Source organism: Schistocerca piceifrons, chromosome 6, assembly GCF_021461385.2.
Source record: "Schistocerca piceifrons isolate TAMUIC-IGC-003096 chromosome 6, iqSchPice1.1, whole genome shotgun sequence".
In the NCBI taxonomy this organism is placed as follows: domain Eukaryota; kingdom Metazoa; phylum Arthropoda; class Insecta; order Orthoptera; family Acrididae; genus Schistocerca; species Schistocerca piceifrons.
Genome location: NC_060143.1, coordinates 362,253,397 through 362,277,449, shown reverse-complemented (window position 1 = coordinate 362,277,449; position 24,053 = coordinate 362,253,397). Strand labels below are relative to the sequence as shown.

General features: G+C 40.1%; 1 protein-coding gene across 1 annotated transcript in view; it reads right to left on the bottom strand.

Moving 5' to 3' along the window:
- LOC124803322 (protein unc-80 homolog) overlaps positions 1-24,053 on the bottom strand; it is a 995,149-nt gene that overhangs the window by 280,854 nt on the left and 690,242 nt on the right. The window contains exon 46 of the mRNA XM_047264506.1: positions 15,214-15,443. Coding sequence (XP_047120462.1) covers positions 15,214-15,443 — 230 coding nt within the window. The remainder of the gene's footprint in view (positions 1-15,213; positions 15,444-24,053) is intronic.

Below are 24,053 nucleotides of genomic sequence, written 5' to 3'. Positions count from 1 at the left end.
TGCAGAGTACACAGGAATAACAACAATATTCAACATTGATAGCTTTCTAAGATAAGAAATTTATTGCTAGATATTTAATGGCATTGTTCCACTTCAAAATTATAAAAGGATCTACTCATTTAGTCATATGGCATATATGTATCAAATTCTAAGGCACAAGTCTATTACAAAACAGAATTATATAGTCGTTTGAATATGCAAATACAGTGTGGCACAGATTTAAACTCAGTCAGTAGGTAAGAAAGAACTTTAGAATTCACATCATCTTACATACTACATTCCTGACAATGGAGAAATTAAAGGAAATTAAAAAAAATTACATACTGATAGACCATGTCTATAAGCTTTCAGTTCAGTGATATTGCATAATCCAAATAACTTCTTACATTTAGGTAACACAAGTCTGTATTCATTACAATGCAGATTTTCAAGAATTTTGAATGGCCCTATTTAAATACCGAAAAATTTCTTTATCTCATATGTCAACACTTTAGATTTCTCTTTGGCTTTCACCAACACAAGATCTCCTACCTCAAACTTAGAAAATCTGCTTTTATCATCATGTCTCTGCTTTCTCTTATCCCTCTGGTTTTTCATCATCTCCCTGACACATTTTTCTCTCTCTTGCGGTGATAGAATTTTACATGGCGGAAACTCAGCATTTTCAGAAATAACGTTAGCTGGGCTGTGATTAAACATGATTTTAATTGGTGAAAAACCTGCTGAGGAATGTTGTAAGCTGTTCATAATATCCTCAAAATCACTAACATAATCTATCCAACTGGTATGATTCTTAGTGCAATATGTTCTGTACACAGTCTTTCAATTTCTCTCATATATCTGGCCGCAGGATTACTCGACGGATGATACTCAGAGAATAGAATATGCCTTATTTTTGCATGATCAACAAAATCTTTCAAAGCTTGTGATGTAAATCGAGAAATGTTATCAGATAAAATTGTTTTAGGAATACACACCTGATGAAAATATGTTTTCAAACTTAGAAATGTTTTGCTTTCTGGTAGCTTTCTTAAGTGGAAGTAGATTTATGAACTTCAAAAACACATCAACCACTGCAAAAACATAACAAAATCCATTCTTAGAAGTAGGCAAAGTCTATAAACATCCACAGACATGAGATCTAGATTACTATTAGGCAGTCTGTTTGCATTTGACCTCTCCTTGTTTGGTTACTTACTTTCACTCTTTGACATCTGTCAAGCTGGCAGTCTTCTTCTTGATTCTCCTTGCTATGTTATAAAAATAGATGTTTCCCTGAATCTTTTGTGTACATTTGGTTGATCCACAATGACCAAAACTTGGATGTGGAAAAGTAATTGAAGTATCAATACATTGTTATGGCCAACATAGTTTCCAATCATCTGAGTCAGCTTTATGTCTTCTGAATAAAATACCCTTAAGCACCTAATAGTATTGTTCCATCTTTTCTTCTCCTTTCTTACCCAACATGCTTTTAACCAATTTCCAATTCTGGTCACAATTTGATACCTGCATATGTATCTTCAAATTTTCAAGATCACCTTTCCCTCTTTTACACCTCTCAAGCACAAAATTTTAAACTCTTTCCCTCCTTCTGCAAATTTGTCAGATGAGTCACTCCTTAAAGGAAGACAAAACATCAGCAACCACATTGTCTGTGCCCTTAATGTATCTGATTTCATAATTGAACTGCTGTAAAAACAAAGCCCAATGAGTGATTCTTTTACAGTACAGTTTACACTCCTGGAGATAACATAATGCTTTGTGATCAGTATAGATGATGACTTTGTGATCTAGTAAATAACTTTTAAGCTTGTTGAATGCTCTATGTACAACCAAAATTTCTTTCTCAGTTACAGTCCTTTCATGCTTCTGTTATACTCTACTAGCAAATGCAAGAGATCTATGTTCAATAACACCTTCAACTTCAACCTCTTGAAACAAATGATCACGCAAACCAACATCACTACTGTCTGAAGAACACCTGACTTTGACACAACTGTCCTTCAATCTCATCAAAAGCATCCTGACATACCTGATTCCAATCCCAAACATATTCCTATTCAAAAGTTCACACAGGCATCAAGCATTCATAGCTTGGCTGCTACAAAATTTTCTATAGAATTCAGTTAACTCAAAAAATGATTTAAGCTGTTTTTTGTTGCAAGGAGTGGCAAAATTAGCAACAGCATCAAATTTCTCTTTGTCAGGTGAAATTCCTTCTCAGATATAACATGTCCTAAAAATTTAACTTCTTCCACACAAAATTTACACTTGCCTAGTTTCAAAGTCATACTCCTGATTCAAATTTTGAAAACACATCTCTTAATAGATCCAAATGTTGTACCCAAGTCTTTTCAGTCACCAAAATGGCATCAACATACACAATTAATTTTGAACTCACGTTACTTCCCAAGACAGAATCCAGAGCTCTTATGAATTCAGCAACAGATACATTCAGCCCAAATGGCACCACATGGTATTGGATACACTTACCTCTACACAAAAATGCAGTATACTTTCTAGAATTAATTTCAAGTAGGATCTGTTGAAATCCAGAGGTCAAGTCTAAACTACCCACAAATTTTACATAATCAAATTTGTGTAACACTCGCCCATGTCCTCAGGTTAGTCATTCTCTGTGATAAGAAACTTATTAAGATGTCTAGAGTCCAAAACAATTCTCACTCCACCCTTTCTCTTACTTACCACAACCAAAGGATTATTGTAAGAACTCCTACACCTCTCAATTACCCCACCCCTTCCCCCCACGCCCACCATGTTTCCATTTTCTCAATTTCTTTCCCTACATCTTTCCTTTTTGAAAATGGTATACTACACAGCTTGAAAAAGAAAGGATGATGACCTCTAAGGTAAAGTGTGCACTGATAGCCTTCCACTTTCCCTGGTCTTTCATTGAACACGTTTCTAAACTCCAATAACAAATTCCTAAGTTGTTCCTTTTATTGCTCATCAAGAGTTGTAGCTTCCCTCTCTTTAGAATCTACTACACTTTCAACATCCTGATTCTCAGTTTCATCAAAATTTATATCATCATAATCTATGTTATCCTCAATCTGGTCCCAGACAAACTTCAAAAAGTTTTCACCTTTTTTCTCCAGGCTCACAGATACCTCACCTTTACTGTTTGGATCATTACACTGCATGACATTCATGAAAACCTGTTTTTACTGGTACTCATCTTGTTTCACACTGTTTTGCAAATAGATACAACTTTTCCCACAGTTTAAAATAAAGAAATTAGTTTGCAAAAAGTATTACTTTTAAGTTCCAAAATTAACAACTGTTTAGCACTCCACTCAAAAGAAGCCTCAACTTTCACTATCCAATTCATACCAAGGATTATATATTCTTCCAGATTAGGGATCACTAAGCATCCATGTTCAAAGGTCTTGTCTTATTAAAATTTAACAGTACCTGAAATTTTACCAACTTGCTTTGCTTATCTGTAGTTCCTCTTATCTTTATACCTTCAAAGGGCATTTCCACGAAATTCTTGCTATACTTTATCTTGTCTCTAAATCGTTCAGACATACCACAAATTGGGCTACCTGTATCACTCAAACAGTTACCTTCCCACTGATCGATCTAAATTTTAATATAAGGACACCCAAAATCTAAACCATCCTCTCTGTTTTCAGGCACTTCATGTGAAAGATCACTTTCAGTTTGATCAAATGCTACATTCACACTGTCTTCACAAGCTTCTATCAACTTTACAGGTATCATAGCATTAGTTTGGTTACTCATGTAGTCAGGTAAAGTTTGAACACAATGAATAGATTCCATCCCACAACTAACATGACTTGTTACAGGAGGAACACAAAACGCAATACTGTCAAAATTACATTTGCTGCTTAGATCCTCTTTCACTGCATTCCACCAATTAGGACACAAATTCTGACTAACCACAGCTAACTTATACCAGAATGCATCTTTATCTATGTTATCCTCAATCTGGTCCCAGACAAACTTCAAAAAGTTTTCACCTTTTTTCTCCAGGCTCACAGATACCTCACCTTTACTGTTTGGATAATTACACTGCATGACATTCATGAAAACCTGTTTTTACTGGACTGGTATTCCATGACCCTCAATTACAACATCACTTACCTTACCTGTATTGTCAACATCATTTACAAATAACTCTGGAACTTCATTATTCTTGAACTCCATAAATATCTGGTACTCATCACCATCACCATCATATTCCTCCAAAATTATTTCATTGATGACATCCCCAACAATACAAATCTCATCTCCATCAAAGTTACTTACCTCATCTACATTCATTTGCAATGAGCCACCAGAATCAGACTTACCAACCTCAGTTACTTCACAGCTCTCATTCACATCTACATAAAAAATACCATCTCGTTCAGATCCAATACAGTCATCAACTGATTTACATACATCAGCAACACTGTTTTCCGACCAAGAGAAGAAATCATTTGCACATTCTACATCAAAATTCCCACTACTCTCACATTCTGGTTTGTGATTAGCACCCACATCACCACAATTAAACATAGTATCCCAAAACTTTGGATCAAAATATAAATGAGAAATCTGATATTCCTTCTGATCAATTTCAGATACATGGGCCATATCATTAACACTGTTCTTATTGTCTAACTGCAAGTGTAACTTGGGGGTCCTGTCTTGTTATGTTTCCTAGCCCCAAAACTGTGGACCTTCACTGAGGTGGACTGCCATTTCCTAAGTAGTTACTTCTATGATTATTCCTTCTATTAAAATGCACATAGTTATCCCATAATTCCTATCCTGATGATGTTCAGACTTTCTCTCTCCATTGACACTTTGATCGTGATGGAAGTTACTATTATCTCTGGTTCTGTGATTACTCCCACTGTGATTCCTATCATTCCGATTATTATGGTACATACTTCTTTCTACTGCCCTATCCCACCAGTCAACACATCGCAAAACTTATTCAAGACAATTTGTCACGTCCATGTGCTAAATTCCACTGCAATCTTTCTGGTAATCTCATTTTAAGTGCTTCAATCAAGATCATTTATGAAATGGTTTGTCAAGAGGTGCTAATTTTTTAAGTTGGTTCTTACAAAACTCTTTCTAAGTGTCATCCCTATTCTTATCTTTAGGACCATTCACTTTTGATTCTTGCCTGGTCAGGTACCCACCTAAACTTATTTAAAAAAATTAAAAAACATTCTGTAAACTCTGATATGTTTTGCACTGAGTTAAATTTAAATTTACCCATGACAGAGCTTCATCTTCAAGAAAACTCTCAACAAATTTATTTTTTTGATTGTCATTCATGCCTGACACAAAACTGTCTCGCAGTGGTGCAGAAAATCCACTGGATGTAAGTTATCTGATGGAAGCTTTTGATAGGAGTGTTGGACCATGCAATGCCATTGTTTATGCAGACTGTGGTACAGAAATTTCCTGAAGTGCTGAAATTTTTTGATCTAAAACATTTACATTAGTCTGCTTATTGAGTACTACATTAAAAATTTTTTGATTTAAACTGGCATTTTTTTTTCCTTCCACTACGACCTTCTGTTCAACTCTGATGTCATCAACATTTCTTGTTGTTTCACTGACTTAGTTACAAACTCATTTTACAAAACAATACATTTATTTTCTAAAACATCAATTTTTCATTCACACTTTTTAACCATTCTGACAACCCATTTTTTTGTGCTGAAACTTGATTACTAAGTTTATCTACCTGATCTTGTACTCAGGCCAATTTACTATTGTTATTTGTCTTCATTTCCTTTATTTTTGCCAAAATCAACTGCAAAATATCAGTTTTTACTGTTTCTTTACTGACTACAATTTCAGTCGGGTTAGACATGTCCTGACTGGATCCTACAGCTTTCATTTCTACCTCACTTTCATCCCTTTTCATTTTGTTAACAAGCTCATGGGTTCACAAACAAATTAAATTCGCAAATAGTTTGTACTTGTATTTCCTTTTTGATGTCTCTCATTGTAGTTGTAAAGTCCTCTTCCCTTTCATTCGATCCGGTCCGTCATTATTAGTAGTACATCATCACTGTTGGTATGATTTGCTTTGTTGGGCAGCCATCATTTTTTTGTTCCGGTTGATCCAAAATTTATTCGTACATAAATTTCAAAACTTACCAAAATAAAGCACTTTCTGCAACAGACAAAACGTCATTATTAATCAACTAATAACAGACAATGCCCACACTTGTAATCAACCTCATCCTTCCTAGTTGCAGCTGTTGTCCATAACATGCAAAATCTTTTCTGAAGATTTGAAAAGAGTAAGAGCACAATAAACTTTTTAGTTTACTTATCTTTTCTTGTAGAGCTAGCTCCATTTGTTCTTGTCTAGGAGTTTGATTCTTGAAGCTGAAATTCTCACATTTTAGGTCCTTTTGGTCCAATTGATATAAATAATTTTGAAGACTGTTGTTGCAGAATTTTTGTTTTTACATCAATTTATTTTGTCACATTTTAGTATATCACACAGGCTTTACAATTTTCACATTAACAAAGCCGAAATTACATTGTTCGTTCAAAATACAAAAATACGTCTGATCACATCAGAGGCATGCTTATTACTCCCTCACTCTAGGGTAATAACAGTATTCCAAAGGGTTAACAATTTTTGTTGACAAATGAATCTCTATTAGTTTTGATTATTATTTCATAAATATGTCCAGAAATAAACATAATAAACAGCACTACATTGCATAATTAATAACAGAAATCATAAGTGTGCCAAATAATTCGTAATTTCAAATGTTTCTGTGTTTAAAAAAATAAAAATAAAAAATAAATAAATAAATAAATAAAATAATAATAATAATAATAATTTTTGTGGCGGCGTTCGTAGGGACAAACAATTCGCTGTAGAAACGGCTTACGAGGTCACCGCCACACTTTTAATAGCGGGCCGACCGGTCCGCTGGAACAGTGAACAGAAAGATGAAAACCCAAACACTCTGATTAAATAAAAGTCAGTACTTATCTTTATTAACGAAGATGCAGAAACACAGTAGTGAACTCCGTGTCTACAGAAATCTGTCTAGTTCGAGTCGGAGCGGCTAGGTCAGTGTCGGCTGACGACAAACAACAACTCTGCTGCGATGAACACACAACTGACTAGCAAGTACACAATTCGGTGGCGAGTATGCAACTGAGCGGCAAATACAGAACTGTCCTAGAGCTCGCGACTCCAGCGCTTAAGAAACCAGAAGCCAGCGGTGGCACGCGCAGACTTGCGGCGATTTCCTGTCTCGCTGGCGCTGCTTATGCGGACGGCGTCCGGACTTTGATGCTGCCAACCTTTTTGGCAGCGGGCTCGGGTGGCATTACTGGCTAGGATATAACACTCCTCCCCCCCAAATCGCCGCACCGTCGTTGAATAATGACGTGGCGAGCGTCGACGGCGGGGGAGGGGTCTGGCCGCAGGCGTAGCAGAAGAGACCGGGGCGGAGACTGTTGTTGGTGGCAGTCCCCGGTCCGCACCCCAGCATTGGCTGCGCGGGGCCTCGGGAAACACCGACTGAAAACCGAGGTCAGGGTGCACGCCTCTGACCACAGGCGCAGCTTCTGGTACTGGATGCGACGGGGCGTCGGGACCCACGAAGAGAGGCAGCGTCTCCTGACGCTGCATTGACGGCTGCTGAGTGGGCGCCGGACAAGGCGCTGCGGTGTCAGACTCCTTGGGGGAGCCCAAGGAAAGCGGCTGCAGGACAGGCTGCACAGCCACCGCTTGGGAAGGCGGCCCGGCTGAGGGGTCGACGTCCATCAGCTCCGAAGGCGGTGGCGACTGAAGAGGGACCGCAGGCACCGGAGCGACCACCTGGGGCGCTCCCGGATGAAGCTGCGCGGGAGGCATCAACGGGACGGGCTGTCGGCGTGGTAGCGGCGACGGCTGCTGCTGCTGCCCTGGGGGCGGCAGCGAAGTCGGAAGGCGCGGCTGGAACCCGCCGCGGACCAAATCTGTGGACAAAGAACGAGCGGCAGAATCCGGGCGGCCAGCACGGCGCAACTGGTTCTGATGCCTCCTGTGCACCACAGTAGCACCTTGAACAGTATAAAAACCGCGACCCTGGACACTTATCACGGTACCACGTTCCCAACGACGGCGACCGCGATAAACTCTGAGAAAAACGGCGTCATTGCGCTGAAAACGCGTGCGATGCTCAGAAGCGGCGGGTCGATGCGGGGGGTGCAACAACCGTAGTAGGGTGCGATGACGACGGCCGTGGAGAAGCTCCGCAGGCGAAGGGCCGTCGCGTGGCGTGGTCCGGTACGACGACAGGAACGTGATGAGGGCCTGCTGACGAGAGTGCGTAGCACGAAGGCGGTCCATATGATCCTTGAATGTGCGTACAAAACGTTCCGCTGCACCATTCGATTGAGGGTGGAACGGCGGAGTAAGAACATGGCGAATGCCATTGGCAGAACAAAAACTTTCAAATTCAGCAGAGGTAAATTGTGGACCATTGTCAGACACTAAAACTTCTGGAAGACCCTCAATACAAAAAATTGAAGTCAACGCCTGTATAGTTTGTGCAGACGTTGTAGACTGCATGGGCACAACAAACGGAAAATTACTAAATGCATCTATCACGATGAGCCAACGAGAATGCCAATATGGACCAGCGAAATCAATATGTACTCGCTGCCAGGGACTGGCAGGGCGTGCCCACTCAAAATAGCGTTGAGGTGGAGCAGCTTGGTGTTTGGCACACGTCGAACAATCTGTAGACATCTGCGTAATCTGCTCATCAATGCCGATCCATGTACAATGACGGCGGGCAAGCTGCTTGGTGCGGACCACTCCCCAATGACCTTGATGCAACAAGTCGAGGACCTTGGATTGGAGCACTTGGGGAACCACTACACGAAGCTGGTCATTCTCGGTGCGTAACAGCAAAACTCCGTGCGAAACAGACAACAGATGACGTTGCGGATAATAGCGACGAACCACAGGATCCGATATGTCCTTTGCCTTGGACGGCCAACCACGTTGAACAAAACGTAATAGTAAACTCAGATGAGGATCCGTAGCTGTCTCACGTGCCACCTGACGATAATCAATCGGAAAATCCCGGAGGGATTGATGCTCATCGGCGTCAATCTGATGGCAAGAGTCGTCAGAGGAATCGAAGACATCATCCGCAGCAATCGGCAATCTAGAAAGCGCGTCAGCGTTGGCATGCTGAGCTGTAGGGCGATACAGTGTCTCATACTGGTATTGTGATAACAAAGGAGCCCAACGTTGTAGTCTCTGAGCTGTCCGCTGAGGAACTGGTTTAGACGGATGAAATAGTGACGTCAGGGGCTTGTGATCTGTTACTAAATAGAATGGTCTACCATAGAGGTAGCGATGGAATTTTGTGACACCGAACACAATAGCCAACGCTTCCTTGTCCAATTGGCTATAATTTCTCTGAGCTTTGTTTAGCAATTTAGATGCGAACGCAATAGGACGTTCGGTGTTACCGACTCGGTGAGACAACACAGCACCGAGGCCGAAAGAAGAGGCATCACAAGCTAACACCAGAGGCTTGTTAGGGTCGTAATGGACCAGACAACGATCATTCAATAAAGCCTCTTTAAGCTGCTGAAAGGCTGATTGGCAATCAGCTGACCACACAAACGGAACATTCTTACGGCGGAGACGATGCAACGGTGCAGCAATCTGTGATGCATTAGGTATAAACCTAATATAATATGTCAATTTGCCAAGAACTGCTTGCAATTCATGCAGATTGCGAGGGGCGGGCAAATCACGAATAGCTGCTAAATGTGACTGGGAGGGATGAATGCCTTGAGCATTAATAACATGTCCCAGATACTCTATCTCCGTAAGGAAAAATGAACATTTATCGATGTTGCAACGTAGGCCTGCCTGAGACAACACTGTAAACAAACACTCCAAATTACGGAAATGTTCAGCAGGCGTCCAACCGGACACAACAATATCGTCTAAATAGTTGCAACACGATGGCACATTAGCCAGAAGTTGTGACAAAAAACGCTGAAAAACAGCTGGAGCTGACGCACAACCAAAAGGCAAACGCAGAAAACGGAACAACCCCAACGACGTGTTTATGACAAAATACTGTTGTGATTGCTCGTCGAGGGGCAATTGCAAATATGCTTCACGGAGATCAATTTTGGAAAAGAAACGAGCTTCCCCTAACTTATCCATCAGCTCGTCCGGTCTAGGCAAAGGAAAAGAATCAATGACAGTCTGAGGATTAACCTTCGACTTAAAATAAGCACACAAACGTAACTTGCCAGACGGTTTCTTTATAATAACTAAGGGAGAAGCCCACTGGCTCGCTGAAATGGGTTGAATAACACCGTTGTTTTGCCAACGACGAAGTTCATCTGCTACAGGTGCCCGGAGGGCGTGAGGCACTGGACGAGCACGAAAAAATCGAGGCTGAGCATTATCTTTTAACGTAATATGAGCGGCAAAGTTCGCAGCACAACGTAGTTCGTCTTTAAATATGTCACTGTATCGTTTACACAAATCGGTTATGCTGTCTTGCGGAACAACAACAGAATTAATTTGCAACACATTGTCTTGGATAGACAGGCCAAACAAGTCAAAACAGTCTAATCCGAAAATGTTTACACTGTCTGTAGCGCGGAGCACTGTGAATGAAACTGTTTTTGTATTGCCACGGAATGTGGCTGGCATGCTACATACACCTAACACAGAAATTTGTTCTCCACTATAAGTAGCCAAAGAATGTTTTGCCGCTGAAAGTTTAGGGCGGCCGATAGCCACATACGTAGCACTATTTATGAGAGTCACAGACGCACCAGTGTCTAATTGAAAATTGAAGGTCTTATCCTGGATGCGTAGCTTGACAAATAGTTTATTACACTGTCTCTGGATCGGTGCAGTGGAGGCGGAAGACACAAAATCAGCGCGTTTAGCGCGTGTTCGCTGCTTACGACAACTCGTGGGTTGGGCAGGTGGAACAACAACTCCCGCTTCACTTGCAGTCTGTACATTACTTTTTACAGTGTTTGAATTACGCTTGGGTCGCATAGCAGAGGGCTGGGTGGGTGGCTTATTGTGAACAAGTTTATTACCCACATGAACCGTGGAAGAGTCTTTAAACGCGACCTTCTGGGCGGGCTGGCTTTGAAGAACATGAATATCCATATGGGCTGGGCAGCACTAGAATTGTTCTTGCGTTTACGCAAACAAACAGTCTGGATGTGTCCTTTCCTTTGACAAAAGTGACAAACCGCGTTTCTTAACAGGCAACGTTCATGAGGATGAGCAAGAACACACTTAGGGCAAGACTTAACTCTATCATTTTGCACACGTGGTTGACGAATGTGTTTAACATGACGCGGCCGGCTAGTGTTTACAGTCTGACTCTGCCGGTGGGGCCGCGGGCGTGACATAACTTGCTTAGCACAGGCAATTTGAGAAATACATGGCTGATCTAACTCACACTCAGCATAGTGAAAAGTATCTTGGGCTTCAATTATGTTCATCACAGTCTCTAATGACGGGTCAGGCAACTTTAAGATAGCAGCACGAATACGAGAATCTGCAATGTTTTGAGTAATAGCGTCTCGTAACATGACATCACTGTAGGAAGCTCCACACACACAATTAAATCGGCACTGACGGGTGAGGCCCCGTAAATCTGTTAACCACTGTTTATTAGATTGATGTGGCAGTTTCTTTAATCTGAAGAACTTGAATCTGGCTGCTGCCACATGAACTCGCGACTCGAAATACTCAGCGAGCTTGTTAACAACAACGTCATAGTCTAAAGCTTCTGGCTTGGATTCCGGGAACAACTTACAAAGTAGTCGATAGACTTCCACGCCTGCAGTGGAAATTAAATAAAGCTGCCGCTCAGTACCCGTGATTTTGTAGACTGTCATGTGCGCCTGCAACTGCGCGAAATATTCTCGCCATTCTTCTCTTGATCCATCAAAAGCACGGAAAGGTGGTGCTGCCTGTGCTTGTTCCTTTTGTGTTGGAGGATTAGCCGCTTGTTTGGCGATTGCTTCCACCAGACTTTGCATTTGCTGACTCTGTAACAAGATCAACTGTTGTAATTCGGCAGACATAGTGAACACAAATTAAACCAGCCCCCAAAATTTTATCGCTATATTTAGTATAACCAGAAACAAGTTGAACCAGCCCTGCACACGAGTTCGGAAGTCCTCGTCGCCAGTTTCGTAGCGGCGTTCGTAGCGGCAAGCAATTCGCTGTAGAAACGGCTTACGAAGTCACCGCCACACTTTTAATAGCGGGCCGACCGGTCCGCTGGAACAGTGAACAGAAAGATGAAAACCCAAACATTCTGATTAAATAAAAGTCGGTACTTATCTTTATTAACGAAGATGCAGAAACACAGTAGTGAACTCCGTGTCTACAGAAATCTGTCTAGTTCGAGTCGGAGCGGCTAGGTCAGTGTCGGCTGACGACAAACAACAACTCTGCTGCGATGAACATACAACTGACTACCAAGTACACAATTCGGTGGTGAGTATGCAACTGAGCGGCGAATACAGAACTGTCCTAGCGCTCGCGACTCCAGCGCTTAAGAAACCAGAAGCCAGCGGTGGCGCGCGCAGACTTGCGGTGATTTCCTGTCTCGCTGGCGCTGCTTATGCGGACGGCGTCCGGACTTTGATGCTGCCAACCTTTTTGGCAGCGGGCTCGGGTGGCATTACTGGCTAGGATATAACAATAATAATAATAATAACAGTACTTTCAGAATTAGTATTTATCGATTATAACATCCAGAATAATAATTCCTATTCACAAATTTTAGCTCAAAATATACATACTGGGTATAAAATTATACAAAATTTTTCAGAAAAATAGCTGAAATAATATTGAACTGTCCAAAACTCAAAAAATATTGCAGGTATCTACTACTTCTGTTGAGGAAAAGTAATGCTAGAGAAGGATGGAACAAACAAACAAACTATCTCTTATTATGTATGCGATGCTGAGTGGTTTTGGGGACTGCCATGGTGTGGCATTAACAGATTACACTTGTAAGGTCCATGTTGTCACAGGAACTTACTACTAACAACTCCTGATAAGGTTATGCAAGGCCATCAAGACTAAGTGTTGCTGGAAGCTGTCCAAAGGGGCATTTTTGCTCCATGTCTATGTTCCAGCTCATTCTGTACAGGACAAAATCATACGTAGCACTTCTCTGGACTACCCAATTTTGCTTCATACTCCATATTCTCCTAATATGGCACCTGGTGACTTATTCCTCTTTCTGTGAATGAAGTAAGCTTTGTGTGACAGGTATTTGCAGATTGACAACAATTACTTTCAACAGGGAACATCTTCTGAATAGCGTAAATAGAATCTTGTGTGAGCAAGGTCTCCACCAATTTGCCTATCATTTAGATAGATGTGTAACACAGACGAGTGAATATGTAGAGAAGGACCACCAACCACCCCCAATGGTCACAGCTTGATTTTTTCAAGGTGCTGATCGATATTTTATGACTACCACACATATAGCGCATGCGAAAATGTGATGACAATGCTCAGAAGACATGTGCCACTAATTTTGAAAACAGTTATTTTGTAAATTTAGAGAAATATCTTTTAGGAAGACTGCACAACAATTCTGCTACCATCATCACATTTCTTACAATGAGAAAGTAATTATATCAACGTGATAACTCCCTTATGAAAACTGTAAAATTACAAGGAGACTAGTCAGCCATAAGAGTTATTACAGCACATTCCAGGGAATATTCTCTTTTATATTCTTAAGGTGGCAGTTGTGAAATACAGGGAGCAAAAGGCTATTTACAATGTGTACAGAAACCAGATGGCAGTTATAAGAGTCGAGGAGCATGAAAGGGAAGCAGTGGTCGGAAAGGGAGTGAGACAGGGTTGTAGCCTATTCCCGATGTTATTCAATCTTTATATTGAGCAAGCAGTAAAGGAAACAAAAGAAAAATTCAGAGTAGGAATTAAAATCCATGGAGAAGAAATAAAAACTTTGAGGTTCGCCGATGACATTGTAATTCTGTCAGAGACAGCAAAGTACCTGGAAGAGCAACTGAATGGAATGGACAGTGTCTTGAAATGAGGATATAAGATGAACATCAACAAAAGCAAAACGAGGATAATGGAATGTAGTCGAATTAAATCGAGTGATGCTGCGGGAATTAGATTATGGAAATGAGATGCTTAAAGTAATAAATGAGTTTTGCTATTTGGGGAGCAAAATAACTGATGATGGTTGAAGTAGAGAGGATATAAAATGTAGACTGGCAATGGTAAGGAAAACATTTCTGAAGAAGAGAAATTTGTTAACATCGAGTATAGATTTAAGTGTCAGGAAATCGTTTCTGAAAGTATTTGTACGGAGTGTAGCCATGTATGGAAGTATAATGTGGACGATAAATAGTTTAGACAAGAAGAGAGTAGAAGCTTTCAAAATGTGGTGCTACAGAAGAATGCTGAAGATTAGATGGGCAAATCACATAACTAATGAGGAGGTATTGAATAGAATTGGGGAGAAGAGAAATTTGTGGCACAACTTGACTAGAAGAACGGATTGGTTGGTAGGACATATTCTGAGGCACCAAGGGATCACCAATTTAGTATTGGAGGGCAGCGTGGAGGGTAAAAATTGTAGAGGGAGACCAAGAGATGAATACACTAAACAGATTCAGAAGGATGTAGGTTGCAGTATGTACTAGGAGATGAAGAAGCTTGCACAGGATAGAGCAGCATGGAGAGCTGCATCAAACCAGTCTCTGGACTGAAGACCACAACAACAACAACCAGGGCACAGACTCAGTCAGTTCTTCCTTGCTCTACATGACAATGGAATAGAATGGACAGTCACGATACAGTGGTCTCCATTACTCTTGTAAATTTGGTTGCAATGTGTATGCATAGACTAAGATGTAGAGCTCATATAACATTTATTCTCCTCTCAAATGTGTAAATCATACAACACTCATTGCATGAAAATCTAAGATAACAGATTATAGTGTCAGACCCCTGATGTTTATTGCAGAAAGCTGCGATACATAGCATATTAAACAAGTGATAAAATAAGCAGTCTAAATGCAGAAATAGGTTGTTACTGAATTATGGTGGTTAAATTATTCTATAAAACAGAGCACATTAGAAAAGATAATTACAATGTAATAGCAACAATCTTTTATCTTTACCCATTTGTGGAGAATATGTTCTTGAAGTGATGTGCAGCATTTATATATGTAGCTGTAACATATCTAAGGATACAAGCATCCTCGCTATGTAGTATAATGGCGCCATTCAGCACATTGAGGAATAGGTGAATATCTCCTGAGTAAGCAAAGTTCCCAGCCATAGCCTCAAACATTCTAGCTATTAGTCGTACCCACATGAATTTATGGAGAACATCAAGGCCCAGTAGTTCCTGTGAAATAGAAAACAAAGCAATGCATTTATTTTTACATTACATCAACAGCTTTCATAGGTTGTGAAGAGAGGAAAGTCTACACATTCGAAAGAAGTCAAAGGGTGCATTTCCCTGAAAAGATTACAACAGATCAACTGAAAGCTTTGATTTGTTATGTTAATACTGTACTCAACTGCATATAGTGAAGGACAGCCCTACGTGGAATATAAATAGTGGTAACAACTAACAGTATAGATGAGGCATTGAGTCATCAAAAGGCACGTAAACAAGATTGAGAATGTGACTCTTCAAGTTTTCCTCATGGATGTGTTGTAAATAGTCTTCACGGGTTTGCTGCTGGATCATGTTGTGCAAATTCCACAATATTTCCTCAGAGCAACTGTCCAACATCTTCAGGTGGTTCAACCTTGCTCGTGGCTAGGTACAACTGAGGGTATCCCCACACCAATGCCCCGTTTTTAGAACATGCGTGCGAAAAATGCGCAGCTGCGGAAATCGCGCATGCGCAGTTATTTGCATATTCAAACTACCTCTGTCGAAAATTGCAGAGTGGCTCTCCTGCACGTATGCTGTATGCTGCGTTTGTCAAGTGCAGCCACATGTTACTCACCAATGTACCTACGTTTCTTCAGCATCTGAATTCGCTCCATCCGAAAACAAACTTCATAATGGAAATGGAAAAAGATGGTACTTTACCTTTTCTTGATGTTTTGGTACGAAGGAAAGCAGATGGAACATTGGGACACAGCGTCTACCACAAGCCAACGCATACAGATCTATATCTGCAGGCCACAAGCTGCCATCATGCTGCATAATGCAGTAGTGCATTACGTACGTTAGTTCACAGAGTACATGTGGTATCTGATTCTGAGAGCCTGTTGAGTGAGCCGGACATTTGAAGACAGTGTCCCAACAAAACGGTTATTCTGAGAGACAGATATGTAATGCATTCAGGACCAGGTGAGTTCAGTCTATGGAGCAGAATGAAGATAAAAAGACACCCACCACTTTGGCCTTTCTGCTGTATTTTGGTGCCATGTCGTCAGGAATCAGACGAGTCCTCGGGAGATACAGAATTAAGTATGTTTTTCAACCATCAGCAAAACTGAGAAACCTGTTGGGTTCAGTTAAGAATGACCTTGGACTGAGGAAATGTGGTGTTTACATGATTCCTTGTCAGTGTGGGGTGACATATATAGGCCAGACATGCCGCACAGAACAAGAACGCTGAAATGAACATCAGCGTCATACATGCCCTCGTCAGCCGGAAAATTCAGCAATTGCAGAACACTGCCTGAATACAGGACATCGTATGATTCATGAAAAGACAGAAGTTTTACCCCGGCATCATCTTTCTGGGACTGCGTCATTAAGGAAGCAATACATATCTGTACAGACGATAATCTCATCAACAAGTATACGGGATTCAACTGAGCACAGCCTGGAACACTACATTGGCTGCTATTAAATCACGACACGAAAATCAAGATTCTTTGGTAACAGGCCCATTATAACACTGGCCTAATACGGCCAAACACAGTGTACAGTGCACGCAGGGGAGAGCCACTCTGCGATTTTCAGCAGAGGGAGTTTGAATATGGCAAATCACTGAGCATGTGTGATTTCTGCGGCTGCACATTCTTCACATGCATGTTCTAAAAACAGGGCATTGGTGTGCGGATACCGTCAGTCGTACCTAGCTACGAGCAAGGTTGAGCCACCTGCAGATGTCGGACAGTTCCTCCAAGGAAATATTGTGGAATTTGCACAATGCGATCCAGCGGCAAACCTATGAAGACTATTTACAAGATTGAGAATGTTGCAAAATTTTGGATAAATCTTTCTTTAGCATTAATAAAATACTGGCACACATGGATTATTATATGGTCTGGACTGATTACATTGAGCCAGCACTGTAACTTGACTGGAATGAGGGGTTGAATTGGGTAGGGTGGGAGAGGGGATAAAGGAGGTGGGGGGGGGGGGCAGTGAAGGTTGGGAAATGATGGCTGATGTTTGAGACGGAGAGGCGGCAATCACACACGATAGGAATGCGGCACTAATGAACTTGTTCTGCCACAGGAAGAAGGGGGCTGGGGTGTTGAGGTGGGGTGGGGGATGCATTGAACAATGACATGGAAGAGTTGATAGAGAGGGGATGACAGGAGAAAGGAAGGGGGAGAGCTCGTTGAGTGAAGACAAAGGTCATGGGACGCAGGTGAAAGTGTATGTGAATCAGGAGCTAGCAGAGATTAAGTGCAAGAGGATTATGGGATCAAAGCATGTGTTGCAAGAACAGTTTTCATCCATGTCCTTCAGAGATGCTGTTGTTGGGGAAGAAAGATCTCATTGATATGGTTGCTAAGCTGCAGTTGAAACTGAGCTTGTAGTGTACAGCAATTTTCCATCACTGGGCAGACAACTCTGCTCTGGACCACAGTTTAGTGCTGGCAATTTAGTTTGGATGGACAACTAGTTGGCAGCCATGCTCGCATAAAATACTGTGCATAAGTTACAGAAGAGGTAAAACTGCCTTCAGAGATAACCCTGCACCTAATAGGGCAGGATATCACTGTGACAGGAATTAATTTTTAAGTTCATCATCTTTTACAATCTGTAACATCGCAAATGTTTTGTGAGAGAAAATATTTTTTCTCATTGAAATTCATGGTGCTGTGAATGTCAAACCTTTTTTTTATTTGAGTATCACATTAATGTTTCACTGTTCTATTTTATGATATCCTTTTTCACAAAATACTTATCAAGACTTCTCTGCAATAAATCTAACTTTAATTTTAAATCAGGATAGACTAATTATTGATTTTTTACATGAAACTACATTGTTGGACTTAATTACTAGGCTAGCTATCTGCAAACAATGAGAATGAAGCTGACATTACAATCATTTTATGAACAAAACAGAAACGAAACTGATCACCAGGATCCTAGGGCCCTAATATCACAAAAATGAGTAGCTAGTGTAGAAATTATCTTAAACGTAACTTCCACTTGCTGCAGCCAAACAAAAGGGATCCTTAGGAGCAGACAAACAGAATTTAATATTATCAATTTTAAATTGTGAACTGGAAACAGATAATGAGAAAATAGTGCACAGTGTTCAATGATTTATAGTGTAATTAAAAGGAGAGAATTCTCATGATATTTATTCTGACCAGAGAAATAGATAATGGTGAAGAAGATGTCATTACTCAGAAAGATGTGAATATGGTGATTATCAAATCAAAGATTTTCTTAAGACCCTATGTGATGAGAATATTACTGGTTAAACAATCTGGTAAAATCAAAATATGTGATGTTTTCACTTGCCTAAGTAATGGGTAATGCATTCAAAAAACATTATCATTGAAATATATCTAACAATAAGAAAATTTTGATGCACTATTAAACTCAACATTTCAAAAGTTTCAGTATTATTGTATTGAGCGAAAATGCTGAGTACAAACAATGGGACAAAGAGAAAATGTTTGATCTGAAGGACAAAGCTTGTGGCGAAGGTCACATGACGTGTGAATACAGGAGAAATCCCAAACTGGATCCAAGAGTTTAGTATGAAGTACTGAACAAAAAAAGAGTCGCCACTATCATTTGAACACACTTCTCCCAATACTCTTCTGTGTTTCTCGTCCTTCCTGAATTATGAATAACATACCTTTTATATGCCTGTTGCGTATTTTCACTGTTAAGCCTTTGTAGTCATTGCTTCAAAAAGCATTAGGCATAAGGGTTGAAGAGAAAGTAAGAGATATGAAGGAAAAATATTTGCAAGGTTTAGCCTATGGTGAGAGTCGCAGAAAAGTTGCCCAGAACTCCAGTTCAGGGAAGACTTACTGGACAGGATGAGAGGAAAAGACTGATTGTTGGCGCCTGCACCAGATGAGATTGAAAAACCTGAGAATTTAAAGGTGGAAGACAGGGTAATAAGCAAAGCAGAGATTACTGAAAAAACATCTTGAAAGAGTCAATAAGAGTTAAAAGCTAAGTGCATTATACCTGGTAGGCATGTGAAGGGCTGGAAAAAATGGACAGACTAGAAAATAAAAGGTACAGAAAAACAAAGAGAGCAAAGAACAGTAATAGATAAAGAAAAGAAATGCTGAATCCAAAAAAATCAACATAAATTTAGGCCAGCAGGGTGACAAAATTGAAGCATACACTGTAATGCCTGTTCCCACCTGTGGAGCTCTGAGAAACTGGTGTCAGAGAATACAGATGACACATGTGGTGAAACAGACACCGAGGTCACAACCCCACACTGTAAAGTGTTCTCTACAACAGTATATCGTGTGTTACCTCTATACATACTCTGACTGCACCATTACATCCTGAATGATAACACTGTGGTAGTCACACCAACGTAGGATGCCCATCAGTGATTAAATGACAGTGGTGCACAAGATGGTGAACAGCAAGTCTTACAGTGTGGACAGGCACAGGGGTAGGAGCCTAAGGACAGGGAAAAGGGAGCAGAAGGAGCATAGGGCCTGATCAGGATACTGAAAGAGACTGCAGAGGCAACGAAAAGCTATTTTAGGTGTGACGGGCAAAATATCAATCAGAATGGACCTCATTTTGGGGCATGTTTTTAGAAAGTCGTAGTCTTGTTGAGATAGCTGGTTAATAAAGTCAACACAAGGCTAGTACTGAGTGACAGAATGTGTATTCATAAGTTGTTTTTGGGAGGAATTGGCAGTACCAGGATTGGACATGAAGGCCCAGGAAATCTGCTTTTGAATTGGGCTGGTGGAATAACTACATACAGTGAGGCCTGAGGTGAGAATGGGGTGTACTGCTGCAAAGAGTGTGCATATGAACAAATATTTTTCGTTCAAATTCCAAAACTCTATGGATGGGAACATTTGACACAAAAAGAACTGTCAACGTGTAAGTACAATTGAAGTTTGTAGCTGACTCTCAGTGGCGATGAGGTCAACATCAACAAAAGTGGCATGAGATTTGCAATAAGGCCATGTGAAATTTAACTGGGAGAATGTATTTAGAGACACCAAAAATTCCATCAGGTCAGCCTCATCATGAAACGATATGCCAAAAGTGTCATCAGTGCACCTAAACCAAACCAGTGGCTGAAGATTACAGGTCCCACCAAAGCCTTCTCCATGCAAACCACGAAAAGATTGGCATTGGAAGCAGCCATCCTGGTTCACTTGGCTGTACCCTTGATCTATTTGTACATCTGCATCTCACACATAAAGTACCTGTTTGTAAGTATAAAGCTGATTAAAGTGAGATGTCATAGGTTTGAAGTCAGCTGAGCACTGGTGCAGTGATACGAAAATTTCTGTGTAAATTCTAGAACCACTCAGCCTTCTACTGTCTCAAACACGATATTCTGGATCCGAGTGTGAGACGGCAGAATCCTACCTACTTTGTGTCACATGTTTGTGTGTGCAGGTTTAAAATCAGTTGTGGGAAGAAAGTAGATACAGCAGACAAACGGCACCGATAAGTACCTGTCGGGCAATCCAGAGATGTTTTAGTGAGTGTGTAAGAAAGAACCTTGGAGTTTATATGCAGCTTTGTAATTACTGTGTCATTGACTATTGTTATTACACAAGGACAGTTGAAGAAGGACTCTTGAAAACTCTTGACGTAAGCTTGCTATAGGCATGCCTTATTTTCTGATTCATGTTAAGAAAAGTTACGGTATCCAAGCCAACTTTCTTTTAACAGTAATTCAATTTGTTTCTTACATTTGGCTGTACGAGAGACTTACAGGAAATTACATGTTTATGTGGGAAGTGAGAGTTTTATTGTGTGTGAAAGTCAAATACATCGTTAATTGATGAAAAGTAAAGTTTGTATGTCTACTTATTTCATAAGTAGAAAGAGTCTAAAAATTACTGTACCTAGCGTTATTCAATGGTGAAGAAGTCAAGAGGGTTTCCAGGAGCCTGATATTCAGTAAAGACGAGTGGTTGCAAATTCCGAGTAAGTCATCTCGTAAAGAAGTGAAGGTGGTTTGGGGGAATAAGCCGATATAACCCAGATCCACACTCACACTTTAAGTCGTCAGAATGTTAGAACGTAGCAACCTGTGTGAAAGGACTGAGAAAACAGGAAGTCAAAAACGAGAGAAAACGCTGTTATGTGTTGCCATAGCAACCAAACATAATAAAACAAGGGAATTACTCCAAGACATTGGAATATCTCCAAGCATCCAATGGAGCAAAATTTAAATGGAAAACATGGAAGAAATGAAAAATTCGCAATGATATAAATTGTAAGGAAGATTTTGACGTATTTGTCTAAGGAGAAGTACACATAGAACACTTCAGCTAAGAAGATCTAGTGTGGGGAGTATATAGCTCTCACATAAATCGCGGGGACACAGACATGGAAACCAGCCTACATCCGACACTGCCAGCTCCATCTGCTGTACACCAATGCTGACCTGTCCCCACATCCGCCCACCTACACAACGAGAATTATATGCTGGGTGAGTGTGAAACAAAGCTTGATTACTTTAGTAGGAAGTGGTACAAGATACTGTTGAGTGAACTGTTATTGTGTAATTATCATATTTAAAGTTAGTTTTAAATGCTTACAAGAGCTAAGGCATATAAAAGTATGGAAAATATACAACAGGTTGGGGGAACTCAAGACCGAGGTATGGCCACGAAGATTAGCAAAGAAGTGCCTTACTGGGTTGAGTTGATAAATTAAATCCAAGCTCAGAGTCTTAAGTGAAACTCATTAAATTCTCAATTAAATGCGCTGAGTGTAGCTTTAAGTAAAGAACTAGACATTGTAAATTCTCAATTAAATACTCAAATGATAAATTTAGATTTGTTAAACAGCAAAGTCGACTCTCAAAGCAAGGAATTTAGTAATCTATGTCAAGGCATGGGTGATTTGAAGACTGAATTCAATGCAATAAGTAATAAAGTAGAGAATTTAAAAGTAGATTTAAACAATGAGTTGACAAATTCTTTGGCCACTCATATGAACCATATGTTTACTGGCCTTAGTCAGAAACAGAATGACACTTTTCAAGATTTATCAAAAATGTTAGAAATTGACATTGAGAACAAACGTAATAATATAGAATCAGAACTTACTGAAAAGTTAGGATCTTTTGAAAATGCGTACAATATTAAATATAATGCTGTAAGAGAGGGAGTGAATACTTTGAAAGAGAGTGTAGATAAGCAGAATGAATTAATGCCAATTATTCAATCACAAATTACAGTGTCAATAGACGGGTAGATAATGTACAAAGGAATTTCAAAGAGCAAATAGGTAACTAGGATATTATAAATGTAATTATTTTGGAGGAACAATTTGCAGAAATTATAGATTGAAAGGTTACTGACAGAATAACATCCGAGAATGTGTCGCCTATTCCTTCTTCTGAACTTAATGATACCAGGAAGAGTATGGATGACCTGTGGGGAGAAATTAAGCTTATCCAAGACAAAGTAGGAAGAACTTCACCTAAGGTTGTGTTAACTAGTGAAGCGGTGACTGATTTGTAATGGGGAGCTAATTCAGGGTTATCTAGACAATTCCCTAAATTAAAGCAAGATGAAGATGTACATCTGACCCATTTCTTAAAAAGATTCAAGCAAACTTTGCCAAAAAATGGTAAGATTCCAAGAAGATTGAATTTGTGGTGGTGTACCTTCTAGCGGAAACCTCAGAATGGGGAATGATAAATATTGAGAATTTTTCCTCTTGGGGAGACTTCCAAAGAAATTTAAAGAGAAATACTGGTCTGCCAGTGCTCAAGAAAAGTTAATATCAGATCTATGGGACCCAAAATATTATAATAATACTTGAGGTACTATAAGGAAATATTTCGATTGGCATTTAAAAAAAAGAAAAGAAAAGAAGGGGAAATACAATGTGAAGGATGTAAAGTTGTACATCCCCCAGGCACATTAACATTCTAAGTTAACGGGCAGCGTAACGACAGTCAGATCCTGAGTTGTTTTCAGTGTTTTCCCCAAATAGTTTCCTGCAACGAATTCCTTTCAAATCTAAAACTATTCTGTAATCTTATTCCTTAGAAAACTGGACATGACTACGAAACAGAGAACAACTTAAGAGAATCATAGAAGAAAAGTAATATCTAAACGAAATAAACTAAATAGAGTATTATATTTGTGGAAAATAAATTAAGATGTGACTAGCTAAACAACTGTTATACCGTAGGGTATAGATTTTCTATTTTGAATAGAGTATTTTATACCTTTTATGAGATGTGATAGAGATGTCTGGGTTTGTTTAAATCTGGAAAGGGGTGGATATTGTAGCTAAAAGCATGATTTACAAGAACAGATAAATCATGATTAACACAAAACACACATCATATCTTTCAAACAAATCTCACAAACAAGTGTGCCTGATTTTTCATCATTTGCCATTTTCACAGGGTTGCTAGGATTTCCTTTGGGTACCTCAAAGGGTGAAGGTGGGACAAGACCGTTCTGTACGAGACAATTTAACACCAAACCTACTCCAGTGTCTCACTCAAGCAACTGAGGGGTAGGGATCCTAGGGAAGGGGGTTGGGAAGGGTTTCCTGTCATTGGGGCTATCTTCTTTCTCTTCTTCAGTCCTGGCATCC